The sequence below is a fragment of the Pteropus vampyrus genome, unplaced genomic scaffold (genome assembly GCF_000151845.1).
Source record: "Pteropus vampyrus isolate Shadow unplaced genomic scaffold, Pvam_2.0 Scaffold74, whole genome shotgun sequence".
NCBI lineage: Eukaryota > Metazoa > Chordata > Mammalia > Chiroptera > Pteropodidae > Pteropus > Pteropus vampyrus.
Genome location: NW_011888855.1, coordinates 6,115,978 through 6,142,491, shown reverse-complemented (window position 1 = coordinate 6,142,491; position 26,514 = coordinate 6,115,978). Strand labels below are relative to the sequence as shown.

Genomic DNA, 26,514 nt, shown 5'->3' with positions numbered 1-26,514 from the left:
AAAGAAGAGACAACAGGCAAGTAAAAAAATATACATATGCCATGTGGTGCCGTAGAGAAACAGATGAAAGAGAATGAGAAGTAGGTGTGCTCTTTTATACTAGAGCAGTATGAGAAAAGAAAATTATAGTCTATACTCAATCTAAACATAAAGATAAACATATCGAATCCAACAACATATAAAAAAGATAACACAATCTACAATTACTCCAGAGGCACGAACTGGTGGACAGTAGTGCGGGGGAACCCTGGGCCTGTCGTCTGCCCAAGTACAGCCACTCCTTCAACCAAGATCCCCCAACCCTTTCAGTGGATTCGGGCAGAGCTGGCTGCACGTGGGGCCCGGCCAGGCCTGGTCCCGCGGCCACCTCAACTCCCGCCTCTTCCCCGCCTCCAAGGAAGCCGCTGGCCTGCTGGCCCGCTCAACGCGCCGCCTCACCGTGACTCCCGGCCCATACTATCGGCCGCAGGAAAGCGCTGGTCTTCGAGACGACGCGCAGGGTAACCGGACAAAGGAGAAGGCCACACTGCCCTCCGCTCGCTAGGAGAGCAGCAGCACTAAGTCGTGGCAGCAGCTACACAGCAGCAGCAGCCATCCGAGCGCGGCCAACGAAAACAGGACGTGCTGGCGCCGGCAGCAGGACGGAAAAGGCGCGCCGGAAGCTGCCGCCTCCTCACAGCGCCGCCTCTTGGCTGGAGGCTGCACAGCGCCAGCCTCGGCCCCCCGCATCCTCCCCACTCCAAAAAAAGCCTTAGTGGGATCTTCTCTGCACTGCCGAGCGAGGCCCCGCGCGTTGGAGCGATGCAGCGGGGCGCCTCACCCTTGCAGGCCCTAGGAGGGTCTTTCCTGCAAGGGTCACCGAAGCGCCATATTGTATCCTGGAGCTGTCCCAGGACCTATACTGACATCTGCCTTAACCTGCGTTAAGTGATGCTACAAACATCTCTATTCGCTCTCATTCATTTATGCATTAATTCATTTATATACATTATTTGTCTAGCGTGTGCTAAATTCCGGCGAGCTTACCATCTAGTGGAGGACATAGACATTACAAAAACACAAGCAAATGTAATATAACAAGAGATTCCACTGTAAGGGGTGCAGAAAGAGTTCCCTGAGTAACCTTTCAGAGGAAATTCGAAGACTGAGTAAGAGTTAACTGGGTAGAGAAGAGGACGAAGAACCAAAAATACATTCGCAAGATTATAATGGTTCTCAACATTGCCTGCGCTTGGAAGCTTGGGGGAAAAAAATACGGACACGTGCTCCAACCCAATATTCTGATTTAACTGCTCTAGGATGCTTCCTGTGCATTGGACATTTTCAAACTCTCCAGGTGATTCTGAAATACAGTCAAGGTTGAGAACAACTCACCTAGTGGGACGCATATGGAAATGTTGAGTTCTAGCAGAAAGCTGTAATGGACTTAGGGAAAGGCTCTCATTTACTCTACATACCTAAGTGCTAAAATTTTACTTTCTTACACCCGATAGAAAAGTTCTTGATTGTTGACGGTCATTGTATACATTTGTCAAAATTCACTGAACTCACTTTAAATGGGTGCATTTCGCTGTATATAAATTTTACCTGAAAACATCTGATTTTTAGAAAAATGAACCAAAGAGTTAAAGACTCCAAGATGAGCTTCTGCCCTTCCCCTATGGCTTACTGCCCACCCATGAAAGCAGTGCAGTCCATGCCCAGGATAAAGAAGGCCTGAGCCAATATATGACTGAATGGACACCAGTGAGCGGCAGATTTCAGAGCTACCGTAAATTGTTTGTGAGCTAAAGGTAAGGCATGTGGGTTTGTCTAAAACATATAGAAAACCACTAGTGACAAACAGTGGAGATACCTAGAGGTGGTCAGATTCTATGTATATTCCAGAGGCATCTCTCTAAACACTAGTTGGTAAATTGGATGTGAATTGTAAGGGAAAGGGAGAAATAAAGATGACTCCCTGGTTTTGAACACAACTACTATGGATTGTGCTAAATTTGTGGAGATGAGAAATGCGTGAGAGCCACAGAATTGGAGGGGAACAAGAGAAAATCAGTAAATTTGTTTTTGTGATATAATGTTTGAAATGCCTACTAGATATCCAGAAGGAGGTAACGGCTACATGAGGGGATATATGAGTCTGGAGTTCAAGGGAGAAGTAGAGGTTGGAGAGATAAGGGTCATAGCATTTTATAGAATATAATCATATGTGGTATTTGAAGCCATGGAACTGGAAGAGGCCATGCAGACATTGGTTAGAGCTGAAACAGATTTTTTAAATCTTGATTTTGAAGTGTAAAACTGAGACTTGTAAAACAAATTTAATCTTAGATCACTAATCTTTTTGGAATCTAAGCTGGAACCAGAACCTAGGCATGATACCCTGGCCAGAGCTCTTTTCAAGATATTGTTTCTAACTCTCCTTTAAATAAACACATTAAAGTGACAATTCAGACTGGCTTTTTAATGCCCACAATATATGTATGGTAAGTTCACAGCACTCCCAAACTCCCCAAAGAAGCAACTTTTGTCTATTAGCACAAGGGAAAGAAGTACAGGCATACCTTGTTTCATTGTGCTTTGCTCCACGAAGCTTCACAGATACTGTGGTTTTTGCAAATTGAAGGTTTGTGACAACCCTGTGTCAAGCAAGTCTATTGGCACCATTTTCCCAACAGGCTCAGATGATGGTCTGCATTTTTTTAGCTATATTTTTTAATTAAGGTATGTACATTTTTTTAGACATAATGCTATTGCACACTTAATGATCTAAAGCATAATGTAAATATAACTTCTATGTGGACTGGGAAACCAAAAAATTCGTGTGACTTGCTTTCTGGATATTCACTATATTGTAGTGGTTTGGAACTGAACACACAGTATCTCGAGGTATGCCCGTAATTATAGTCCACTATGTCTCCAATACGTCACTTTTAGCAAACAGTCCTGGCTTCCAAAGCAGATTTTGATTCTAACTACTTAACCCAGTTCTGAGTATCTCATAACCCCCTTACTGTTTTTAGCACCAACTTGTATACAACTAGTCAGATTAAAAACCTAATAGAAGATGTCACTTCTCAATAAGCATCCTTGTCGATCTAGTTTTAATCCATGTATATTTCAAGTCCCTGAAATTTCCAAATAAAAAATTCTTTTTAATTATTCCAAACACTAGGAAACTTCCATTTCTGTTTGATATTACTCAACACATTTCAAGTGGCACCGATTAACAAAGATATCTTACAACTCTTCTCTTTGAAATAAATTTGATAATGATCTCCAATTACTAAAACTCTGTATGTGTCAACTGGCTAATTTTTTTTTTTTTAGTATCTTCTCAGAGGTTGGGGGAAAGTAACAAATCCAAAAATGCTTTCCAATATTCTAGATGCTATGGAATCAGGAAAAATGTGTGCTTATAATCCTATCCTAAGTCAGAGAACTAGACTTAAATTATTATACTTACTCTCCATTATTCTGGTTCAAATAAAATGACAAAAATCAAGACTTTGTGAGTAATCAAAAAAAAGTATATATGTTTTTAATACCACAAGGACTAATCAAATAGACCATACAAAAATCTGTAAGGAAATGGAATACCAAGAGAAAAAATACTTGTTTCCTATTCTTTTAAGAAGACAAACCTTCAAAATATGATAGTGTTACCAAGTTAGTTAAAAGGATATTTATGCCATTGGGCTGCATACCTCAGTCAATTCTTCAAATACTCCTTTTATATATCTAAGCATTCTAGTCTAGTTTGCATAAAAAAAATACTTCTAAAAATTGAAAACTCAAAAGTGAAAATTTTCAACTCCGAGATTGGTAATAAAAAAATTTTCATAAATAAAAATTAAAATAAATAAAGATCTCACAAATACCCTCTAATTTCACATGTATGAACCTTAATCCTTTCTTTCACTAAAATATTTGCACTGGAGTAAAAATTAAGATGCTGACTCAATAATAAAAGATAAATTTAGCTACCTTATTCAGCCGTTATAAGTTAAAATGTGCAGACTTAACATTAGACAATTCAGTTTCTTTCGTTTTATTTTTAAAATGGCTCCATTTCTCAGGACAGAACAACACAAATACAAGATGCAGTCCCCAAACGCAGGGGGCTGGCTAGGAACATGTTTATCTGCTCCTCTAAAAGCACTAGCTCAGTCCCCAAAAGAAGAATTACAAATTTGAGAAGTTAAGGAAAGGTACAGACTAGGAATTCTAGTTAAATAAGAAAAATCAGTTAATGACACTGTGACTCTAGTCTTCACATCAGTATTAATACAAACTCAACCCTTTTAAATCAGGGAACCTGCCATTCTATCCCTAATTAAGTAGTTTTACAAACCCTATAAAGTAAAAGAATTATATAAAGGTGTAAACTGAGTTGCCTTCTTTAGAGACATTGCAATACAGAAGAGAAATTGTTTTTTGTAAGCTTCTGCTTCTGAGTTCTGCAGGCTTCATGGTACTTCAGAGCCCCAATAATTAAGCAGTTCGTGACAAAAGATAAAAGTGAAAAAGTAGACACAGAGATCTGTGAAAACTTCGCCCATTTTGCTGTAGGTATCCATTGATCGATTTATCACTTCAGCAGGAATTCCAGATAATAGAAGTGCAGCTGTTAGTACTGTTGTCTTTATCTTCTTTTCACCCTGTACAGAGAAAGACAAATAAATCTTATAGTTTTCAGAAGTCTTAAGCCCTATAAAAACGTTATCGGTGCTGCTACTTTGCTATATTTTGCTAATATACATGCTATTTAAAAACTGTTATTGAAGTTTCAAAATATCAATCAATAACATATTAACAAACATTTACTGAGCATATAATATGTCAAGAAGCAAACTGCTAGGCAGTAGGGAAAAAAAGATACCATTCTTGTTATCAAAAGTTTTAAAAAATGTCTTATCTTAGAGGCAAGACATAAACAACAATCTAAGATAGATACAACAGCATAGAAAAAACATTACTAGACAGGACATAAATAACTGCTAAATGAATGACATGGATAATGCATGGCATAGTGGCTCAAAGGAGATGAAACTTAATCCAGGGTTTTATGTATAAATAAAGCAGAGGGAAGGATTTTAGGAGGAAGTAGAATTAAAAACAGGCCTTCGAGAATGAGCAAGATTTAGATGGGTAGAAGAGGAGAAATCTTACTTTAAGTCTCATGACAAAAAAGTCAAAGGAGTGACAGGTATACTGGAGGACAGTGTGTAATTTGTACCAGAATCATAGGAACATTCTGTAGAGCCATAATTGCCAAGCAAAACAATCACACTTAATCATACACGCAAGAAGATATCACTGAACATTTATTTCCTAATGTAATTTTTCTAGTCTTATAAGACATTCAAGGCTGAATTTTCATTTATTGATTTGGTGTCACCAAATCTAGTCACACAGTTCAAAAATTTTTTAAATATAAAAAGCTATGGTTACTCAAGAGAAATCAAAGCCTATGTCCACATACATTGAATTGTCGTTAATGATATGTAAGCTGAAATGTGTAGGGGTAAAGTGTATATCTTGATGTCTATATCAAGAGAAAAATGTATTGAAAAGAGATAGAAGATTTGATACATGATAAATATAATGAAATGTTAATTATAGAATCGAGGTGGTTAATTATAAATGGGTGTTCAATGCACAATTCTTTCAACTTTTCTGGATTTAAAAACTATTTAAACAAAATGGTTTGTTGAGAGAAAAGTATACAGCAGTCTCTCTTCTTTCTCTGTCCTCCATTCACCTAGTAACCCATATACGCTCCTATCCCAAATAACCAGTTAATAAGTTTCATATAATATTCTTCCAGAGTTTACATATATATGTGTACATATATATATAAACAAAATCAAATATATATTATTTTCCTCCTTTTAACAACAACAAAAAAAAGAGTATACTATAGACCCTACTCTGCATTTTTACTTTTTCTCTTAGTATTTCTTGGCAAGCTTATCATTATCAGTACAAGAGCAGCGTCATCATTCTGAATTGTTATGCTATAACTAGTCACTTATTAGTAGACATTTAGATTGTTTCCAAACTTTCACTATTGCAATTAATGTTTCAAGAGTAAATTTCTAAACAAATGCTTTTATTAAAATTATACTTTTGGGGGTGGGTCAATAAATACACATCTGTATTATCGAAGAAATTTTTAAATTAAAAATAAAATAACATTTCTTTTTTCTCTCTTTTACTTTGTGTATTTGACATATTTGACCCCTCAAAAATAAACATTTCATATCTATTAAAAACAAGCATGAGGTCTATCAGTGCATTAAAAATCACTAAGCAAATTGCCCTTTCTCAGCAAAAAAACTCACATAAAACTCAATTACATATGTAGAGTTATCTTCTATGTCAGCTAAGCCAAGTCCCAAAAAACTGTGTATGTAGCTGTAGTCAAGTAGACCACGTAAACACTGACACTCTCCATGATTCTGTTCTGTCGTTTTGGCCAAATATTTTTTGCAAATATCAGGTCCTCAGCATTAAAGATAAAGTGCATTGTTATAAAGTGTCCACTAAGTAAGGAGCACAGTAAGATAACTGAACCCATTTCTAAATTAATTTCCTTTAACATAAACAAGATGTATTGCTAAATTTTTACTAAGCAGTTAAATTGAACATTTTTATACAAGTACTATTCAAACTTTGTCATGAGGTTTTTCCCCCAATCTGTGATGAACCAATAGTCTTGTAAAATACAATGAAAATGTTATGGCAATGTCAAATTACTATAAAAGTTTCGAATTACTCACTTTCTGAACTTAAATCATTACAACCAGAACAAATAGTTTGAAGATCAGCAATGGTGGCCAATCATACTTTGAGTAGCATTGATTCAGACCATAAGTATGAGAAAGTTTTTACAAGTTCTTAAGATTATTTAGTCATTAATCAATCTAAATACATCACCATAATTTAGGGAAAAAAATGTAATTTACCTTGGGAAAATATTTGTATAGTCCCATGTATGCAAGTTGTAAAGTAAGAAATGGAGCGAATATGGACTGTGAAGATAGAAGATACAATTATATATTTCCAACATCATCATTCAAATCATAATAAATCAACTTTAAATTCCAAGCAAAAGAACTGCAATAAAATATTTAATTTTAGTGGCTGAAAGCAGTCTTGTTTCTGCAGAAGAATAAAGAAAATAAAAGGATTTGATTTCCTTAACATAAAGCATGTTTCTCAAGTCAAGTCACATTCTTTAATGTCCCCAAAAATGTCTTCTCTCATAAAAACTTATCTTTTAAAAGACTTAAAGTATTCAATGGTGATACATGTATAATATATCATATAGTAACATCTCTCTTATCTAGAGATAATTAACTGACAATTTGAAAGCACACATAAAAGGCCTACTCAAAATAAATGCTATACATTCCTCAGACTTTGGGACAAGAACTTAACTCATATAGCTAGCTACAGCTCTAGCCCTCAAATGACGAGCTGTTCTTACTAAAGATGAAACAGCCTGGTTTTCTTGCTTCTCACACAGTAAAATAGAAAAGATCAAAATAATACTTAATTTATATTTAAAATTAAAAATATTATGAAGAGAGTGAAAGAGCAGACATTACTTAAATGGAAACAAGTGAAAGCAGTGAAAAATATTTGAAAATCTGACAGCAAAGAAAACCAGAAAGCCAAAAAAACCTCACACAAAAACAAGGCACAAAAATAGGACAACTTTAAAGCATGAAAGAAAGCATAAAGCCCTTTAAGACAAGAGAAAAAAAGCAGCTATGCATCTCACTAAATGCTGAAAGCTATAATGAGAATTTATCATCAGGGGGGAAAAAGTCAAATTTGTTCAACAGATTCACTTTAAGAAAAGATTTGTATAAAAATAGATTTTTAAAAACTTTTTTGTGTAATAATATAAATCTTAATTATCTAGAAAATTTACTTATGTTCCTAGTACTTGATAGGTATTTTTAAAATGTCTATTGAATGGAAATATCTCAAAGAGCAAGACATTGAACTATAGCTTTGCTTTTCTTCATTCCTCCACATACTGAAAACAATAGGACCAGTAATACCCAACTTTCGAAGAATAGCCATTGGCACATGAAGGTAGAACAAAAGCAGATTACATTTTATGATAATACTACATTATAAAATGTTGAAATGCCTTCTGAACCATAAAAAATTATATCATGTTCAAAACCACAGGAACTGCATTTTAATGCTTAGAATTATTAAAAGTCGTATTTAACATATAGTGTATGTAGGTACTTTACTCTTTGGTTTTAGAATTAAATTGCCTGGGTTTAATCTCAGCTGTCACTTAGTAGCTGTATGACTTTGGGCAAATGATTTAACTTCTCTGAGTCTTGACTGCCTCATCTATAAAACACAGATTCCAATGATGCCTAGTGTATAAGAATGAGGTTAAATTAATCAATATATGTAAATCACTTAGAATTGGTACCTACATGTAGAAAGGGTTTTGCAATTACTATTAGGCTCTGTATTTAAACAGAACATCTCATTCTGTAACTAAGGTAAATAGCAGTTTATAATATACCTCCAAATAGCCCCGTGAATCTGGTAAATATTAAGTTAATATCGGCAATGAATTCTATGGATTAAAAACACTCATTATTATAACTCATTTGCATTTTCCATTATGTTTCTTACCAAGTATCTGCAAACAAAAGCTCTGACTCCAAAGGCAAGAAGAGCACATCCCACCAATCTAAATATTCGGAAAGAGTCAAATTCTTCTGTTGTATTTCCATCCTCTTGATTGGGTTTTTCACTAATCAGCTGTTTCCTTAGCTTCATTGCTTCTTCAAATCTGGAGAGGTACTGTTCTAAGCCATGGCGAGAACCCCTCTGGACAGTGTCTGCTGTCAGGTTCCCTCTGTTCCGCTGCCGGAGCTCAAGGTTTGCGTCATTACTGCCCTCAGGTGGTTTAATGAAAGAGTCCAGTTTGTCTCCCAGCTCAGTCCCCTTTACCTCGGTCACATCACTCTGCTGGTCAGTTGTTCCTGTACTGACCGAATCACCCAGCACTATTCGCTTTGAAACTGAAGGAATAGTGAGAGAGTTCAGTTTATCACTGTCCTGCTGTTTTGATTTTGTTTCACTTTCTTCTTCTGAAAAAAGAAATTCAGAAGCCTTATGTATTACATACTGGCAAACACTTTTCATATTAATATTTTAAAATATGCCACTGAGCTAGAACTCTGAATGTAAATTAATACTGATTCTGCATAAAAGAAACTAGTTCCTTCTTCTACACCCTCAAAATATATCACCCAAAAAGAGCGTTCCTGCAGAGGATATAATCTAAACTTTGGGGTATAGTCTAAACTTTGGGGTATAGAAGACTAGTAGACAAACTAGAGAAGAGTCAGGAATGGAGCAAGCTATAAAGACCAAGTTTTCATGGATAAACATGTCCCCGAAGTATGACTGCATTGCCTGCTCTAGTTTATTTGGCTAAAAATAAAAAATTATTAAAATGTTCTGAAATCTGTATTTTAATGTTACATTTCTGAATCCAGACTCCTATCAGCATAGGGTGTGGCATATCCTACAGCTATTGTTTACATAATCCTTCTACTGTAGTCAGGGGTAGGGACTTGAGCAGTTTAAGGATGCAGTTCTGCTTTAAAACAAAACAAAACCTTACTGACAAAATTTTCAAAGCGAAAGAACAAGATATGGAATGTACCTCAAGAAAAAGTAAATATTTTCTTTGGAAAAGAATAAATATTCTATTAGTCATTAAAAGAAGAAATATGTCTTCTAACTATGGTTCTAGGAGAATCTGAAACAGCATTCTCATCTCTTTTAGTAGTTTTCAGCTGCAAACCTGTTAACTATCTTTAAGTTCAGAACCATATATCTAAATCTTCACCAAACAGAAGTCACAAGGATCTAAGGAGCTTGTAACCAGTGACTAAAGGCCAGTTACTAAAGAAAAAACAACGGAAACTTAAGAGAAAATTAGCACATTCTACATGTTCAATAAATATTCACATGAAAAATAATTTAAAGGAACTCACTGTACATGCCATTGGGGAGAAATGAGGAACTCTCATTAGGGTTAAATGCAGTTTCTGACATCAATCACACCAACCTCAGCACATTAGGAGAGAAGACCTCGAGTGGGCAAGTCCCACTGGTTGGGTCTATAAAGAATGATCGCTCCAATTTTTTTCACCTGTTTCAGAAGGCCTGAAGATGACAGTGCAGAGGGCACTGAACACAGACACTAGGATATGACCGTAAGAGTCCCTGATCCATATAGGGAGGACTTGGGGGCAGGTGAGTAAAGACAAGCTCATGTGGGCCGACAGAGTCATAGCAAAAGGCAAAAAAGGCAGAAACTAGGGAAGGCACTAGAAGGAAAAACATCTGGAACAGAAAGAAAGGAAAGCGATCTTCCTGAGATGCACAATAGTGAGAGAAGTCGACCTGGTTATAGCATGTGCGCCCTTCAAGAGGCGAAGGGGTGGGGAAGCAAGACGGGGTCGTCTTAGTAAACTAGGCAAAGGGCACGAAGGCAGAGGGATTCTGAAGCAAGGTCTGCGCAGCCCGAGGCGGAGGTGGGACCACCTCTGGGCGAAGCCTCCGGAAAATTGAGGAGAGCGACTAGAAATGTCCAGGGCTTGAGAGAGAACTTAGGACATAACCTAAGGAGCGGGGACAGATGGGGCCGTGGGGTCAGAAAGCAGGACTTGGTCAAAAAGATAAGCGGGGCGGAGGGAAAGAATGATCCTGAAGACTGAAAGAGGTGGAGGGGACACTGATGGGAAACGGAGGTCCTCACCCGCGCCGCTGCCGGGCCTGTGAAAGCCCATGATTCGGTTGATGCGCTGTTCCGAGTTCATGAGCAGCTTTCTCCGCCGCAGCTCGGCCCGACGCTGGGAAGCCGACAGGCCTGAGCCGACTGGGGCCCCCGGCTGGTCCCCGCTGTCAGGAGCGACAGTTACCAGCTCCATCTTCCCTTCCATAATCAGGGAGTGGCGGTGGTTGTGCGGGTGGCTGCAGCGGCCGAGCCGATGACTTCAGGCCCGGCCGCACGGTGCGCGTCCTCCTCCCACCGTAGACCCGCCTCGCGGGCTGGAGACTGCGGACTAAACATGCGCGCCACCTGATGGGAGCGAGCGGAGGCTTGCGCCGCCATCTTGAATGAGGGCAGAGCGGGATACTCCCATTTTCTCCCCCACGGGCCGCTCCTCTCCCGCCTCCACCAGGCCCCGCTACTGCCCATTCGGAAGTGAAGAAAGTCGGCACCTAGCCTGACCAACAGAAAAGAGATGAGAGCGAGGAGTACACTCATCTCAGATTGGTGCCAGAAAGCAAAATGGCGGTTGCAACGGCAGGTACTTGTTTCCATTGACCTTCTGTGGTCTCGCTTCTAGGCCTCGGTAATTACGTAACTCCAGAAGCGACGCTTTAGGAAGCGTGGCGTTTGGGATCTCTTCTTGGTGCTGATTCCTCATCCTCAACCGCTCGTCTCCCAAACAGGCCTGGTTGGTTGTTCCGGGCTTTCCTTACGTCTTTGTTCAAGACTTTGCCAGGGAAACTTTCCCAGTTCATTCTATTTAAATTGTCACCACCCCCTCTCTACACTCCCTCTTCTCTTTTTTAAAAATAATTTTAAAATTTCAATTACAGTTCACATACAATCTTAGATCCGTTTCAGGTGTACAACGTAGTAGACATTTATACAACTTATGAAGTGATCACCCCAGTAAGTCTAATACCTATTCTCTTCATCTGCCTTATTTTTTTCCTTAACCTACTCGCAAGCTAAACATACTTATTTTGTTTAGTGTCTATTTCTCGCTGGAATGCAAGCTCCATAAAGACAAGCAATGTATTTTGTTCAAGGCTGCAACTCCTAGAACAGTGTGAATGCTCAGCAGGGCCGACTTATCCATTAGGCCGTGTTGAGGGTCCACGATAGTCTTAGGAAACCAAGAAAATGTTTTTAACCTCTTTTAAAATTGTGGGAAAATATGTAATAGTAATTAATATATAATAATGAATCCAGGCTGGATTATAGGCATCTATATATCAACGCAGTCATAATATATAATTCTAAATTAGCTTTTACGGAGGAAGGAGCCCACAAAAACAAAGTGTCGAGGAACTGCAAATGCAGCGGTGGGACTCAGTAATGACTAAGAAAATGAGTAAATGAATGAAGGAATCGAATCTCCCGTCAACTCAGAGGTTGAAGCCCCCTAGTGCGCCCCCTGCAATGAAGCCGGCTACATAATCACGCTCAAAATCAGGAGACACGTGAAACCCCTCTCAGAAGGTTATAAAATACCATATTTAACTGTTAATCATCAATCCTGTCCTAGATAGTTTGAGGAAGAAAGTATACAAAAAGACAACTTATCTTTTGAATTCAACAGCATAAGGAACTCAAGTATAAACACTGAAATTTCCCCCTTGATTGGATGAAAGCTAAATCCCAGGGACATACCATAGTTAACAATTTTAAAGCATTATTAGATATTCTCCTGCATATGTGTAGAGATCTACATCTCTGAGGACCATAGTGTCTTTTTAAAAATTCTACAGTTCGAATCATTGCTAAGTAGTAACAAATGTGCAGAACTTGATGAGATACAATCCTGATGAGTTCAGATCAAATAAGTTTAAGGATAAACAAAATCTTATTTATTTGAGTCTATACAAGCCAAATGAAAATTTGGGTTCTTCAGATAGGTGTGTTGATGTATGATGGCTCATTTAGTCAAGTAAGAAAAGTGTCAAGATTTCATATTACACACTTATTTCTGAGAAACCATTTCCCTGTGGGGTTCTTGTAGTTTATTAATTGAATGTCCTAGTATTTCTCAATGGTACATGTGATTCTTTGATAAATTATATGCATACTTACAATTCTTGTATTAATTTCTATCTCCCTCACTATAGACTTTGTAACGGCAAACCCATCCTTTTTTTTTTACTTTTCCCCAAACCTAGCAATGAGAGCACTAGGTTAAAGTTACCTGAATAGTTGCAGAAATTTCTCTTTTAGAAGAAGTGTTCAAACTTGGCATTTTCAATGAGTTTTATATATAATTTTTATTAGATCCTAGCATTAAGTAGGCTAATATTAATACTTTATTAATAAACTGCAGGTACAAAGCTGAACAGATTGAGTGACAGGAGATAAAACTAGAATTCAGTTTCTGGGATTAAATTTAGGCAGTAAATTCACACTTGGGCCCCTCTCCACTCCACACAGCAATAACAGTTAACAGTTAAAGGAGAAAAACTGATGGGACTCAAAAACAAGAGAAACATCTCAGCAGACCAAAGTATTGGAAACACAAAGTATTGTGGAGCTGAAGTTTGGTGCCTATTGGGCTGTAGGTCCAGAAGCAGGCAATGGTAGCACATTCTATGGGTAAGTGGCACTCAAAGTGCTCCATATGACACAGGGACAAATAGGCCAAACTCACTACTTATCTGCCCTCCCTCCAAAAATATTTAAAAATCATTTGCTATTGACTTACATAGCCTTGGACTTCAACTTTGTAAGGAGGCAGAAGAGAGGGCAAACAACTAGACTTCCCCACTGGTGGTGACTGAAATGGTGATATCCCCAAATCATTGCAAGACAGGGGCTCTAAAACACCACCATTAAGTGCTAGTTTTGGGGATGGGGCCAAGAAGTGCAGCTAAAAAACCCATAGATAGGGAGAGGGAAAGTACTGACAGAGTGAGATGAGCTAAAACAAAAATGAAAACCTTCCCTCTCAAATGAGCCTACAAACCCAAATTCTAACAAATGTGAAGATATACATTTAAATATAGCCAAATTAAAAATTGGAATTCATTCTGGAAATAATTTTGTAGACGTTTTAATACATTATTGAACAAAAATGGCAGAAATAAACAGATGGATATAAAAATCAATCTTGGAATTGAAAAATGTAGTTATGCGATAGATAAGTATAAAATTCAATAGGTAAGATTAAACTCAAATCTGGACATAGTCACAAATCAGTGAAACCGTACATTTTGTAAGAATTCCAAAGGTAAAAAAATAGAGCGAATGAAAGAGAAGCAAATATTTAAAGAGCTTTGTATGTCACTTACACTTAAACTTTAAAAAATTAAAAAAAAATACATATAAAGTAGCTGAGAATTCTCCACAGTTGAAGATGGACAAGGATTTTTGGATTAAACAGTGCTCTGAAAAACGAGCAGGATTAACAATAAACTCAGAGTAGTAAAACTATAGAATAAGGATGAAAGAAAAATCTTAAAAGAGAAATTATTTTCAAATAAACAATTAGACTGACAGACAGTACACATTTTACCAATAACAAAAGGGTCCAGAAGACAAGTAGTATGTTAAACATATTTAGAACAAAAAACTTTTCATCTGGAATTTTAAAACCAGCTAGCCTTAAGGAGTGAGCATCAAGAATTCGGTTTCTAAACTCTTAGACACAGACTTAGATTTAAAACATCTTCGGCAATAGTTTATCACTGACAACCTGGATGCACCCTACTCACAAGTTATTCTTATCACTTTAAATAACTAGTCACTATATGTTCTTTCAATTAACTTTATTGAATAGCCAAACTGATAAGTTAGCACAGTTGAAACAATTATTTTTCATGGGTTACAAATGATTTTTCTTTTACAGGAATAAAACAGTGAAAATTACAAACTGTAGAAAGGAAGACAAATCTTGTCTCTAACATTTCAGAGTAGCAAGATTTAACAGCACGTTGAAGATCAATACATATTTGAATTTGAGAACAAGAATTTAATGTTATAATATTATACACTACTTTACAAAATTAAAATTTCCATATAAGGATTATATTTGTAATAGTTAACAAAATCTTGAAATCACATTTGATGGTCCCCTAGATAATAGCTGTTATGCATCTTTGATTAGAAGAAATAACTCTTTTATTCTAATTATTGTAAAACAGTCTATTAGACTCAATACATTAAATTAAAACAAAATATATGCAAACTAAAATCAATGGTAGAACTTGAGTGAATATTAATATGTCGGACTTACAGAAATGTTATTTTAAAAATCCTAGAAATTAGAAAAATAGAGTACTTTTTATGGTAGAACTGCCATGCTCAGATTTAAATACCAAGATTGCCCTTGTCTGTTACTTTAGTATTTGTAGATCTGTAGAAAATTCAAGGATCTTTCATAATTTACAACTACAATAAAAAAAAAATAACAGTGTAAATATTAGTTGCTTTACATAAAAAAGTAATAAAGATGAGATAGCAGGTAGTGCCCTACTGCAAAAAAAAAAAAAAAAAATCGAACTAAAAAAACACGTTCAATATTGCAAAAAATAATTGCTTAATATCGATATCTCCACAAGGTTCATTCATTCCCTCATTATCCAGAGAACAAATATTGTGAATCTTAAAGTTATTTTTCTTTTATGACCTGGCTATTATAAAATAATTCTGGATTGCACATGTTACACAATATCTAAAATAATCTTTTAAAGTAAAATTTTAAAAGTAAATTTGTGAAATAGTTTAACAAAGCATGTAGTAATAACAAGAGTCACACCCACTTAGGGATGAAGTGAGGCACAAGGAAGATTATTGTCCCTAGAAGCACAAACTTTTCCCTCTGGAAGATTCTTTACTACCATTAAGAAAGGACCTACAAATATCAACTTTTAAAATTCACATTAAGAAGAGAATTTTAGTTATTTTAAGAAACATCAGTGCATAATAATGACTGTTTCTTTAAAAGAGGGGAAATACAAATTAGCCATACTTTGAAAATTGCTTCCTAATAAATGAAGCAGCTTTCAAGAATATTTCCAGTTCAATATACCACTTGCATACTGAAAATAAACCTTAACACTGCTTAAGGGAGATGATATCTTTATAAAACACAAACAATTATTCTGATCCAGCTGACAAGCAGTAGTGTATCTTCTAGTGGGATCTGCTTCTTCCCTATCCCAGAACAACTCAGTTAAAGTCAGCTCATATTGATGTAAACCTGAAAGTTATTATTTCAATGATGATCATATGAGATCGAGATTGTAAACACATTTTCCTAACCCATTAAAGCAAAGAAATAATCTTTTCATCAAGTATTACACAAGAACATCTTTAAGAAGTTCATACAAGACAAGATGCATCTGTGAAAACTGGGACAAACTTTTAAAGATATTCCATCACAGCACTTCATGTATACAGATGTATAATTTATCTATTTGTAAACAAAATTCACTTAATGGTTTTGACGATAACATTTCTCTGGCTGAATCAAAAACAGAGTCTCTTGAGAATGTTCAGAAATCAAGTTTCTTTCATAAATTCAATATACTGGATTTGTGTAATCTTAATATCCATCAAATCAAAGAGCAGCATTCATGCTTTAATAAGTTTTAAGACCCAAGAATAAACATTTTATGAGCGGCTTTCAATTATTAAAATCCTTAGAAAAATGTTACTGATGCATTTGAGACAGCATTTAAGAAAACTTTAATTTCTTTATCTTCATTTCTCCAATATAACACTTTGATTACATATCACAGAGCAGAAATGTACCAAAAAAATCCCACTTGAAGGGTCAAGACAACTAGCTTTTCATCTCCCTATTATCATTGCCAGTCCCAATATTTTTAATGAAGACAACTCAGATTCTTTTCACTGTAGAATGCGATAGTGTGTTCAAGTCTTTTGCAGTCAAATCAGAAAACTACTTAGTTTTCACTTCAAATCAAGGTGACTTTGTTCTTCAAGTATAGAGAATACTGACAGATGTTACAGCTTGACTATATTGTCTCATATTCTTCTCAAGCTAGTTTGTTTACTCTAGTTTTAGTTAACATGATCCTTTTTCTTCCTTAAATAAGGAAAAAAAAAAAAGATATGGGGGATGGATTCTAGTTTTTCTACATACTTATGTAACTTTTTTATTTTAGAAGGATCATTATCAATAGATTTGTAACTTCCCTGCAACACTTAGTCTTGTGAGGTTTTAAATGTAGCAGCCAAAAATTCAGGAAAAAATGAGAAATATACATTTGGAACACAGAAGTCTTTATTTTACAAAATGTACTTTGCCTCTGCAATATTGTCTCATCTTATTTCAATCCAGAACTCAAACATAATTGGCAAAGAAAAAAAGGTATCCCATCATATGTAGATATATTTTGATTTGAAAAATACAGTATTTCAGAGTTGCATGTTTGATTCTTTGCTGTGGTCCTTTATTTGCTATAGGTTGTTGAAATCACAGTGAGAACATATAATCATCACATCAGTCCACAAACCTAATAGAAAAGGAAGGTATGATACATTCTCAGGTGTTCTGCATTATTGTGACTTTCCTTAGAAATAACCAAGTCAAATATCTTCATTTGTTCATTTATTCACTTGCTGTTGTATGTGCAAAAGAAATTCATAATATGATAATGCAGATTCTGTTCTGTCTTCTACCATGTTTTGAAGGAAGTTTGCTTTCATTGGACTCTCATCCCTTAGGAATAAAAAAACGTATTTATATACATTAGATAAAATGTGATGGTAAAATAAACAGTGGATTTGTCACAAGTCTTTTGACATACTTTTTACTAATAACTGGATGTAAAGCATAATTTAGTATTGTTTAAAATTTTTCCTTTTTTTCTATATTTTTCTAAAGGGTTTGCTTAAGCAACAGGTCACATATCTTTGACTCAAAACAGGTCCTTGCAAGGCCAAATTGTTTCACTATTAGCAAATGAAAAATTCAACTCACCTTATTACATAAAATATTGGGAAAAATGGTCTCTGCTCTCTAAGCCAAGAGATGAAAGCTATTGTTCTGGCAGATTCTGGTGTATCAAGTTCTGGAAGGTCTGTCTATTAAACAAAAACCAGCAACATCCAATTTACTCTACCCATATAGGTAATGTATCATCTATAATGATTCTCAAACTTTGTCATGTACAGTAGTCCCCCTCTTATCCATGGGAAATACAGTCCAAGATCCCCAGTTAATGCCTAAAACCATGGATAGTACCAAACCCTATATATACTATATTTGTTTCCTATACATACATACCTTTTCACTTAAAGAAAGCACTTCATGGCTTCTCTTTGGCATATCTGATGCCAGCATCACTACTCTTTCCGTTTTGGGCCATTAAGGAAAAAAATGGGCTACTTGAACACAAACCCTCTGATACCCTGACAGACTATTTGATAACTGAGACAGCTACTAAGTGACAGCTACTAATGGGCAGGTGACATATGACAGTATGGAGATACACTAGAAAAGAGAAGATTCACATTCCAGGCAATGGAGTGGGATGGCACAGGATTTCATCACACTACTAAAAACAGTACATAATTTAAAACTTATAAATTATTTATTTCTGGATTTTTAAGTATTTTCAGACCACAGTTGACTGTGGGTAACTGAAACCAGAGAGAGTGAAACCATAGATAAGGGAGACTACTGTAAATGAATCGCATGGGGATCTTGCTAAACTGCAGATTTTGATTTAGGAAGTATAGGGAGGAACTTGAAATTCTGCTTATCACAATTTTCTAGTAAGGGGTGGGCAAAATTCTTAAAAGGCCAGACAGTAAATACTTTAGGCTTGCAGGTCATTTGGTCTCTGTTGCAACTACTCAACTCTGCTGTGTTCTACTAAAGTAGCCAGAGATATATAAGTGAATAGACATGGATATGTTCCAATAAAACTTTATTCACAAAAACAGGTGGCAGGGCCCCGTGGACATAGTTTGCTGAGCCCTGATCTAACATCCTAACTCTTCTCTTCATTTTATTATGACATCTAGAATTAAATGATTCATTCAGGCAGTTGTTACAAATGTGACAATTTCTTATCTCTTCATTGCTTAAAATGTTGAGTCATTCAATAACCAGCAGTGTTACTCAAAGCCTGAAGGCTAGTGCTAATCCTAGCTATAATCCCAACATATATGTCTTTTAAATATAAAATTCTCTTAATGGCTTCTATGAATGAAATTAAACCCGTAAATGTGGGAAAAATGCTGACATAAAACACATATTCCAAAGTTGGTGACAAACTGATAGTAGGGACTACAAAAGCCCATGTTGTAATTAATTCTAACTCTAAAATTCAAAACTATCCAAATGCTATATACTTTTAACAAAAGCTTTCTCATGGATTAATTCAGTTGCTCCTCCATGCACAACAGCATTCTTATTTTACAAATGAGGCTGTTAATTACTTGTCCAAGGTCACAGAGCTCGTGATAGTCTATTATCACTTTCTTCAATAATCAATACTAATCCAACTGACTATGATCACAAGTCATTTGCTTGTGTGGCAATTAGCTTAGTTCTTAATCCAACAGCAGTTAAAGGATCCTGCCAAAGAACAATGAAAATATGTGCCCAAAACACAAAAACAAAAATAGCCATAACCCTAATGCCAGTTGGAGCAACTTATTATAATTTTTTTTTGCCATCAACTAAATGCATTATTTCCTCTGTAAAATAGTGTACTGTCACAGACACAAAAGAACAGGTAAGTCATCAGGGTGATCACTTCTTAAGTTATATAAATAATCACAATGTTGGACACCTAAAACTAATATAATATTGTATGTCAACTATAATTAAAAAATAAAAAAACATTAATAAAAGAGTAATCCATGATGCAAAAGAAAATGTACAATATGCTTTTAAAACATAAAATGCGTTATTTTCAATTGAAAGAGAAACAATCTATGGGAACACTTTTTTTGGCAAAACTTTTAGTATTATGCTATGATTTCAAAATGGGCTATTCATGTTTTTGCCAAATTTGAAATGCCCTTTAAGTCTACTACAATCACTATAATAATACAGTCTTACCATAGTCTGTGGAATTGATGCATAGTTTTGAACTCCTAGAACTTGGCTAAGAAAATTCTGTCCACAATTTTTTCCAACCCAAAGCATCAGTACCTGGAGGACAGGAAGAAAATTATTTTGAACTGTAGCATAAGAGTGAGCTAATGACTCACCTTTACCACTGAGGGTGTTTTAAAAAATCAAAATGCTGAGTAAGTTTAGTGAGACTGTAGAGCCTTCAACTGAACTAACAATAACTACTCTTTACCAAAATGAGATGTTTTATGCTTGGTTTAAAAGGCAGCTATGGAAGGAGAAGGTGGCTAATACAAAAATATATAAATTAAATAACAAATAATCTGTTCGGGAAGAAAGGTACTAAGAGGAATGAAGGTACAGTAGTCTGCAGAGAGAAGGATTGGATCAGACTACTCACAGAGCCTGCATCCATGAGAAAAGCTCCATCCCTGCTCAGCTTCTCCACTGAAAGCTGAAGAATAGGTGGCTGAGGTATGGTGCGATCATTGATGTTGAGAGCTCCCTGAGGAATTAAACAGAAGATTAAAGCTTTTAGATACAGGTCATATAGAGTCACAATCAATCAAAACTTTTTTACATAATTATTCATATTTAAATATAAAAATGAAAAAACATCATTTATCTAAACAAAGCTACTGTGAATCTCAATAAAGCCAAATTAACTTCTATTATTTTAAAAATTAATACAATAAATGCAATCAATATCCATGTATCTTAGATAAATGACAGTGAGATCCAAATAAAGTATGGAATTTAATTATAGTTGATAATAATGGCTGAATGCATGGCTTGACTCATGTGCACATTCTGAGAGAGGAATAAAAGCCTATTCAAATGAGATTTGAATAGCTCTCTCCAATTTCACATTTATTTATTAAGGCCAGAAATTGATTATAATTGTGAACTAAGAAAACTCATCTTTCTCTGGTGGTAAAGAAGGGAAGCTATCAGTGGCTAGTTTTACAGAGAAGACTGAAAGAATGAGGCAATGCAAAGTCAGTCGGAATCTGAGCTACATCTGAGTCTAGCTCTATCCTAGCCTTTTCTGTGGTTTGTTCTTGAGTCCCCTCCCTTTCTTTCCTAAGCTTATTTGCAACCAAGAATCCTGATAAATACAAACTGATATGCTATTAGTACTTGTCTTTGGGTGTAAATATGAATGATTTCTTTTTCTTCTTTCTGGTGGTTTTCATATTATAAACATAAAATATATTACATTTATATTTTTATGTTAATTTGCCATTTTTTAATGTGAGGACAAGGTAGGCCCAATTAGTTGAACTTCTCAAACACAGAATTAATCTTGAGTTATTATTTCTGTCATAGGAACTAATAATGATCTTAACAGTTTTCATTTGCAAAATTTTTACCTCAAATTTCATAGGCAATCTCTCCTTTGTATATGTAAGACATCTTAAATTCTTTAAACTCTGAAAGGTTTTTAACCAAAATATTACTTCCATCATATATATCCTAACTTGATCACAATTTTAGAAAGAAAGATTATGATTTCACACTTTCGTGCTTGGGACTTTAATTCAGGTAAATTTCCTACCAAAGGCAAATAATGTTACAACTTAGATAAATATACTTTCTTTAATTCAAGAACACTATTACACTAAACATTGACCTGTGGTGTTTCATGTAATTTCACTCGTAGGATACTCCTTTCAGATCAATTTATTTAAACAAATAAATCATAGGTTGTTCTGGTCAACCTGATAATCTCTTCATTTACTTAGATCTACTCTATAGATATGTCTTAAGGAACTTAAATAAAGGTACTATTTTAAGGAGCTTCCCAAAATCAAAACTTTTTTCCCACAGAACTAGCAAAGCAATAAATAAAAAGTTTTAAAACACAAATCTTTCCTCGTTTCTACAATGGATTCAATATAATTAAGCTTACAAACCTTCAAGTAAAAAATACTAAAAAAAAGAAGCAATTTTACCTCATCTGAGAGATTGTCAATTCTATACAAACTGGGATGAGTTGTGAGCATAAGGTAAATCAAGGGCTGGTTTTTCACTTGACACATAGCAAAAATGCGTTCATCTAGACGTGCATTTGTCCCAGTCTGGAATGATTTCTGTAAATAAACAAACAAACAAAATATCTTCCATCCAAAAATAAAAGATATTTAACAAATACATATAAAACTTTGCAAATATCAGTTGTTAAAAGAACATCTTCTGACAGAATTAGCAAATTTACTGTTATTCTTTGAAAAGTATCTTTTAAGAAGTCATACACATCTATTAAATTGCGGCCATATTTCCCCATAAAAGTCTTGAGAAATTAACTACCTAACCATGGCAAAGTCATTTGATCTCTCTGAAGTCTGTTTCCTTATCAGTAAAATAGATCTAAACACTCTATCTACCATACAGTAATAGTGATGTAAAAACAAACATCATCACAAGAATAAAGATTACCACAGATGACAAACTAAATACACATATGAAGAACCAAAGATCTAAATGTTCTATAAATGTTGAGTAATGATTAATGGTGGTTAACGGTTAACTATACTTATTTCTCCCACATTTAGAGAGATTAAACGACGGAACAAAGCTTACATGTCAACCAGGAAAAATAATAATATAAATGAGGACAACTACTTAGAATAGAGTTAATAAGTAATTGTGAGTTTTAACTGGTATATTAGCTTCATGGAGAATAATGAAGTTTTGAGGTAAAGTTTTAAGCACTCCTATTAATGGAAAAAAATAGAAAGAGGCAGAGAGATGACAGTAATAAAATTATGCTTTAAAACAAATGCATTGATTATAAAGAAAAGGCTCTTAAGATATTTTAAATTGGTATATGGGTAGTCACTAAAAGAAGAAAGAATAGTGTGGGAAATGAAAGAAAAGTTCCATTTTTTCACTCAGAAAATATTTACTGAGTGCCTACTATGTAGTAGGAACTGTTCTTGGTGCTGAAGTGAAGGAAAAAGACAAAAATCCTAGTAAGGGAAAATTAAATATTAAATATGTGATATGTCAATGGTCTTTCCACCTGAAGATGGAAGAACTTAGATTTTTAAATGTTAAAATTTAAATATTTATGTAATCTCTGTGAATTTATACTATATTCAAAAATGGAATCATATAATTTGAGTTGGATAAACTAGAAGTAGATTCAAAAGCCATTACTAATAGGGTGTAGCAGGTTGCCCTTTTCACCGGGTGAGACAACATACACCAGACGGGTTGATCTCAGATTTCAGAAAAGTATACAAATTGACAAGATCCAGCAGTCCTTGATCAATTCTGGAATCTGGGATGATTCTCTAGGTGATTTATTAACATGAGCTTTTAAATAAAATGTTATAAGGGAATGTTATCCTGAGTCTACAAGCTTGGGCATTATATTTTGGACACTGGAAAAATAAAATTTTCTTTCTTTTTTGGAGAGTCAGGCGTAGGGGCAAAGGGCAGGCAAAGGAGACAAAAAGGTATCAAAAGAAAAAGTGTAAATAAATACATGCATAAACAGCTACAGGACATAGAAAGAAAGGCAAATGCCAGAGAGATAACATTTGAGCTCAAAGACAAGGATAGGAAGGTGCAATGTAGGCTATGGAAACAGGCAGACAGGTATGAGAAGGCATATCTAAGATTAAGAAGTAGAATGTAGCTGAAATATTGCAGGGAACAGGAAAAGGGCCAAAAGAAGAGTCTCATGTGTGACTTCTTGTCCAGCAACAAAATATACAGTTCTTGTTTTAGAAAACTAGAAAACTGATTATCATTTGCCTCTTTGAAAATATCGGTGAATACTTAGCTTCTCTTACAAACCAGGGACATACTTTAAATCAGTATTTTGTAACTTTTAGTTACAAATCCTTCCAAAGTTCCATTAAGAGTTTCCGTCCCTGCTCTCAGAAAATTTAGCTGGCAGAAAGTTATATATACGATGTTTAGGGGAGTTCACAGGATAAAAATTTTGGCTTTTTGACATCTTCACTGTTAGTTTCTGGTTTTGATTCTCTTACCTGTTTAAGGAGAGCTAACACAAAGAGTGGAAAAAGCCGCAAAGAAAAAGGAACCATGAGTCCAGGCTGGTGGTTACTTAGGACTGAAGAACGATAAGCTGAAAGAGAGTCTATGACGGCATTCACTAGGGCGTCCCGAGCATCACTCAGACTGGCAGTCACAGACCTGTCAACAGCTAATAGAAGTGGGGATAGAGACAAAAGAAAAATTAGACACAACTACTCCAATGTTAAGAATAGAAAAAGTAAGTTCGTTAATTATATAAGTTCTCTCTCCAATTTATTACGTACACAAGGAGCCAAACATAGCAGTTAAAAGCACATATTTTGGAGAATCAAACCAATCTCTGTTGAAATGCTGCTCTGCTAATTCCTAGCTGTATGACAATTTGGCAATTAACCTTCATATGCCTCAGTTTCCTTATGTGTAAAATGGAAAACTATTTCACAGAATCTGAAGTGTTATTAATTTTAATCCATCATTTTATTTTGTATACTACTGAGAAAAACTGTAATTAAACATACATGCTTTCTTAACAGAGAATTTTTATCTTGTATTTATTAAAAGAGTTCTTAGAGATTTAGATGATTTCCATCATCTATCATGCCACTCTGTTTATATGCATTCTGCACACTAGAAAAATTTTAATACTAAAAACACTACTTGTTTTGAAAACTTCTGAAACTACAACTAAATTCAATTCATGTAGTACCAAAAATACACTCAATGAATTAATGTCATTAACTGTTATGACCAAATTTGTACATAGGCAAGAAAGAATGAAGACTACTATTACCTGCTCAACAGTAACTTCAAGACTTCATAAATTTAAGAAATTCCTGATTTTAAAGATTTTGATAAAACGTGAAAAAATGTGCATATTGGGATCAATCAAATTTAGTAACAGTGAAGCAAACTGTTGTGAAAACACAGTTGTTGATAATAATAAAAACCATAATGATTATATGCTATCAAAAATATTAGTTCAACCACAAAAAAAATAAAGGCAGTGAAACTCAAATTTCTTCAGTCACAATCTTTAACTTTTAACAACATGACACTAACATGGGGTTGGACCCTTTACCAAGCTCCATTAAAGAAAAAATTCCCAGTAAGAAATTCAAGAAAATGGATAAATATTTCAATTATAGCTAAATTTGAGTTTGAAGCAAATGGACCCCCTAGCACTCTTCCCTGAAGGATAAAAAGGGCAAGAACCGAAATGATGTTAAGCTCTATTTGAGAAAGGGACCAAAAAGAAAAAAAAGAAAAAAAAATCAAGAAGGCAACTAAATCTGATATGGAAATAAAGATATGAAGATATTAGTAAAATTTCTGTTAGCCCATGTTATCTGGCAAAGGCTGCTAACTTACATGTGACAGTAAACTGGTTTTCAATCCCAAATTCCAGAACTCCAAGTCTAATAATCTTTAGAGTACGAGCTCTTTTGTAATCAAACTTACAGAGCTCATAAAATAAAGCTACTAACCACTAATATTAAACATTAAATAAAGATGGTTATTTAAGTGCATAGTAGGCAGATTATGATACAGAAAGCAGTTTAGTAGTTGTCTAAGGCCAAAGAGGAAAGGAGGAAGAAGTAGACAGTCAACTGTTAATGGGGATGAGGTTCTTTTTGGGGTGATAGAAATGTCCTAAGATTAGATTGAGGTGATGGCCACACAACTCTACAAATATACTAAAAATAATAGAATTGTACACTTAAGGGTTAAGTGATATGGTATATATATCTCAATAAAGCTGTTTAAATATTAAAAAAAAGGCTATCTGCAGTAGATCCTTTATTCAAATAGTTACTTAGCAGGCATGCATGAGATCCAAAACACTGAAACCCTTAAAGTTAATTATTTAAAGAAAAAACTGTGTGGAGTTTTCTAATGTTATTACTTGCAAAATATTTCAAATAGGTGATAACGATTCTTACCCATATTGGCCAATAACCCTGAAATTGCTTGAACATCAGCTCCAAGGAAGACTTCATTCAGAGTTGAAACTACTGGCAAACACAAAGTATGAACACGAATTCTTCTTTCACCTTTAAGGAAAGCACATAAATGATAGTAAGAGACAACTATATTTCAAAAGTTTATATTAAAATCACTTGGAAAAAAGTCAATTCTTTTCAATTTAGCACCAAATACAGTTATATAGCAAGTAGAGATACTATCAAAACTTTAATGTGAAAACTCTAAAGTTTTATTTCTTTTATTTACCGCAAATTCGAGTTATTACTGAAAAGACAACAGGGATCGTATTCAAATGATGGTACTTGCGAGCTTTTTAAAAAAAATCTCTTTTCTGAACATTTTTGTTATTTTTTTGTAATAAAAATTTTGAATGTGTATATATATATAAAGACAACACTACTCCAACATGGGTTCTAGAGTTTGTTTTGATATTTAACATCCAGAGAAGTTTTATACTTTTTACTCTAATCACAGGAAAAATTTTTTTTATTTTTTATTTTTTAAGAAAACTATTTAAAAGAAACTAACAGTCACGATACTTTCTCTTTGGTAATATACCCACAACAACAAAAACCAATAAATACAAAAAACAAAAATCAAAACCTTCTGAGAACCATCAAATATGAAACAT

The 26,514-nt window shown here is 34.9% G+C and overlaps 3 protein-coding genes across 6 annotated transcripts in view; all 3 read right to left on the bottom strand.

The window, feature by feature from the left end:
• DDX46 (DEAD-box helicase 46) overlaps positions 1-640 on the bottom strand; it is a 44,163-nt gene extending 43,523 nt beyond the window's left edge. For 2 of the 3 annotated variants that reach the window (XM_023531926.1, XM_023531927.1), the window contains exon 1: positions 439-640. In XM_023531926.1, coding sequence (XP_023387694.1) covers positions 439-455 — 17 coding nt within the window. In that variant the 5' untranslated portion in view covers positions 456-640. The remainder of the gene's footprint in view (positions 1-438) is intronic. The other variant, XM_011362328.2, reaches the window with a different exon arrangement.
• A 3,395-nt stretch (positions 641-4,035) lies between these two features.
• Positions 4,036-11,133, bottom strand: CAMLG (calcium modulating ligand). Of its 2 annotated transcripts, XM_011362327.2 has the most exons (4): positions 10,823-11,130; positions 8,680-9,140; positions 6,972-7,037; positions 4,036-4,661 (listed from the first exon to the last, which is right to left on the bottom strand). In XM_011362327.2, exons 1-4 carry the CDS (start codon positions 11,004-11,006, stop codon positions 4,470-4,472), a joined length of 903 nt encoding a protein of 300 aa, XP_011360629.1. In that variant the 5' UTR covers positions 11,007-11,130; the 3' UTR covers positions 4,036-4,469. The 2 variants fall into 2 exon arrangements, with proteins under 2 accessions (XP_011360629.1, XP_023387693.1); XM_023531925.1 differs by lacking the exon at positions 6,972-7,037 and having other exon boundaries at positions 10,823-11,133.
• A 3,448-nt stretch (positions 11,134-14,581) lies between these two features.
• The window catches only part of SEC24A (SEC24 homolog A, COPII coat complex component), a 56,723-nt gene continuing 44,790 nt past the window's right edge, over positions 14,582-26,514 (bottom strand). Inside the window, exons 17-23 of the mRNA XM_011362326.2 lie at positions 25,841-25,951; positions 23,894-24,069; positions 21,845-21,982; positions 20,290-20,394; positions 19,875-19,967; positions 17,781-17,884; positions 14,582-17,519 (exon numbers count right to left, since the gene is read on the bottom strand). Of these exons, the coding sequence (XP_011360628.1) occupies positions 17,405-17,519; positions 17,781-17,884; positions 19,875-19,967; positions 20,290-20,394; positions 21,845-21,982; positions 23,894-24,069; positions 25,841-25,951 (842 nt within the window). The 3' untranslated portion in view covers positions 14,582-17,404. The remainder of the gene's footprint in view (positions 17,520-17,780; positions 17,885-19,874; positions 19,968-20,289; positions 20,395-21,844; positions 21,983-23,893; positions 24,070-25,840; positions 25,952-26,514) is intronic.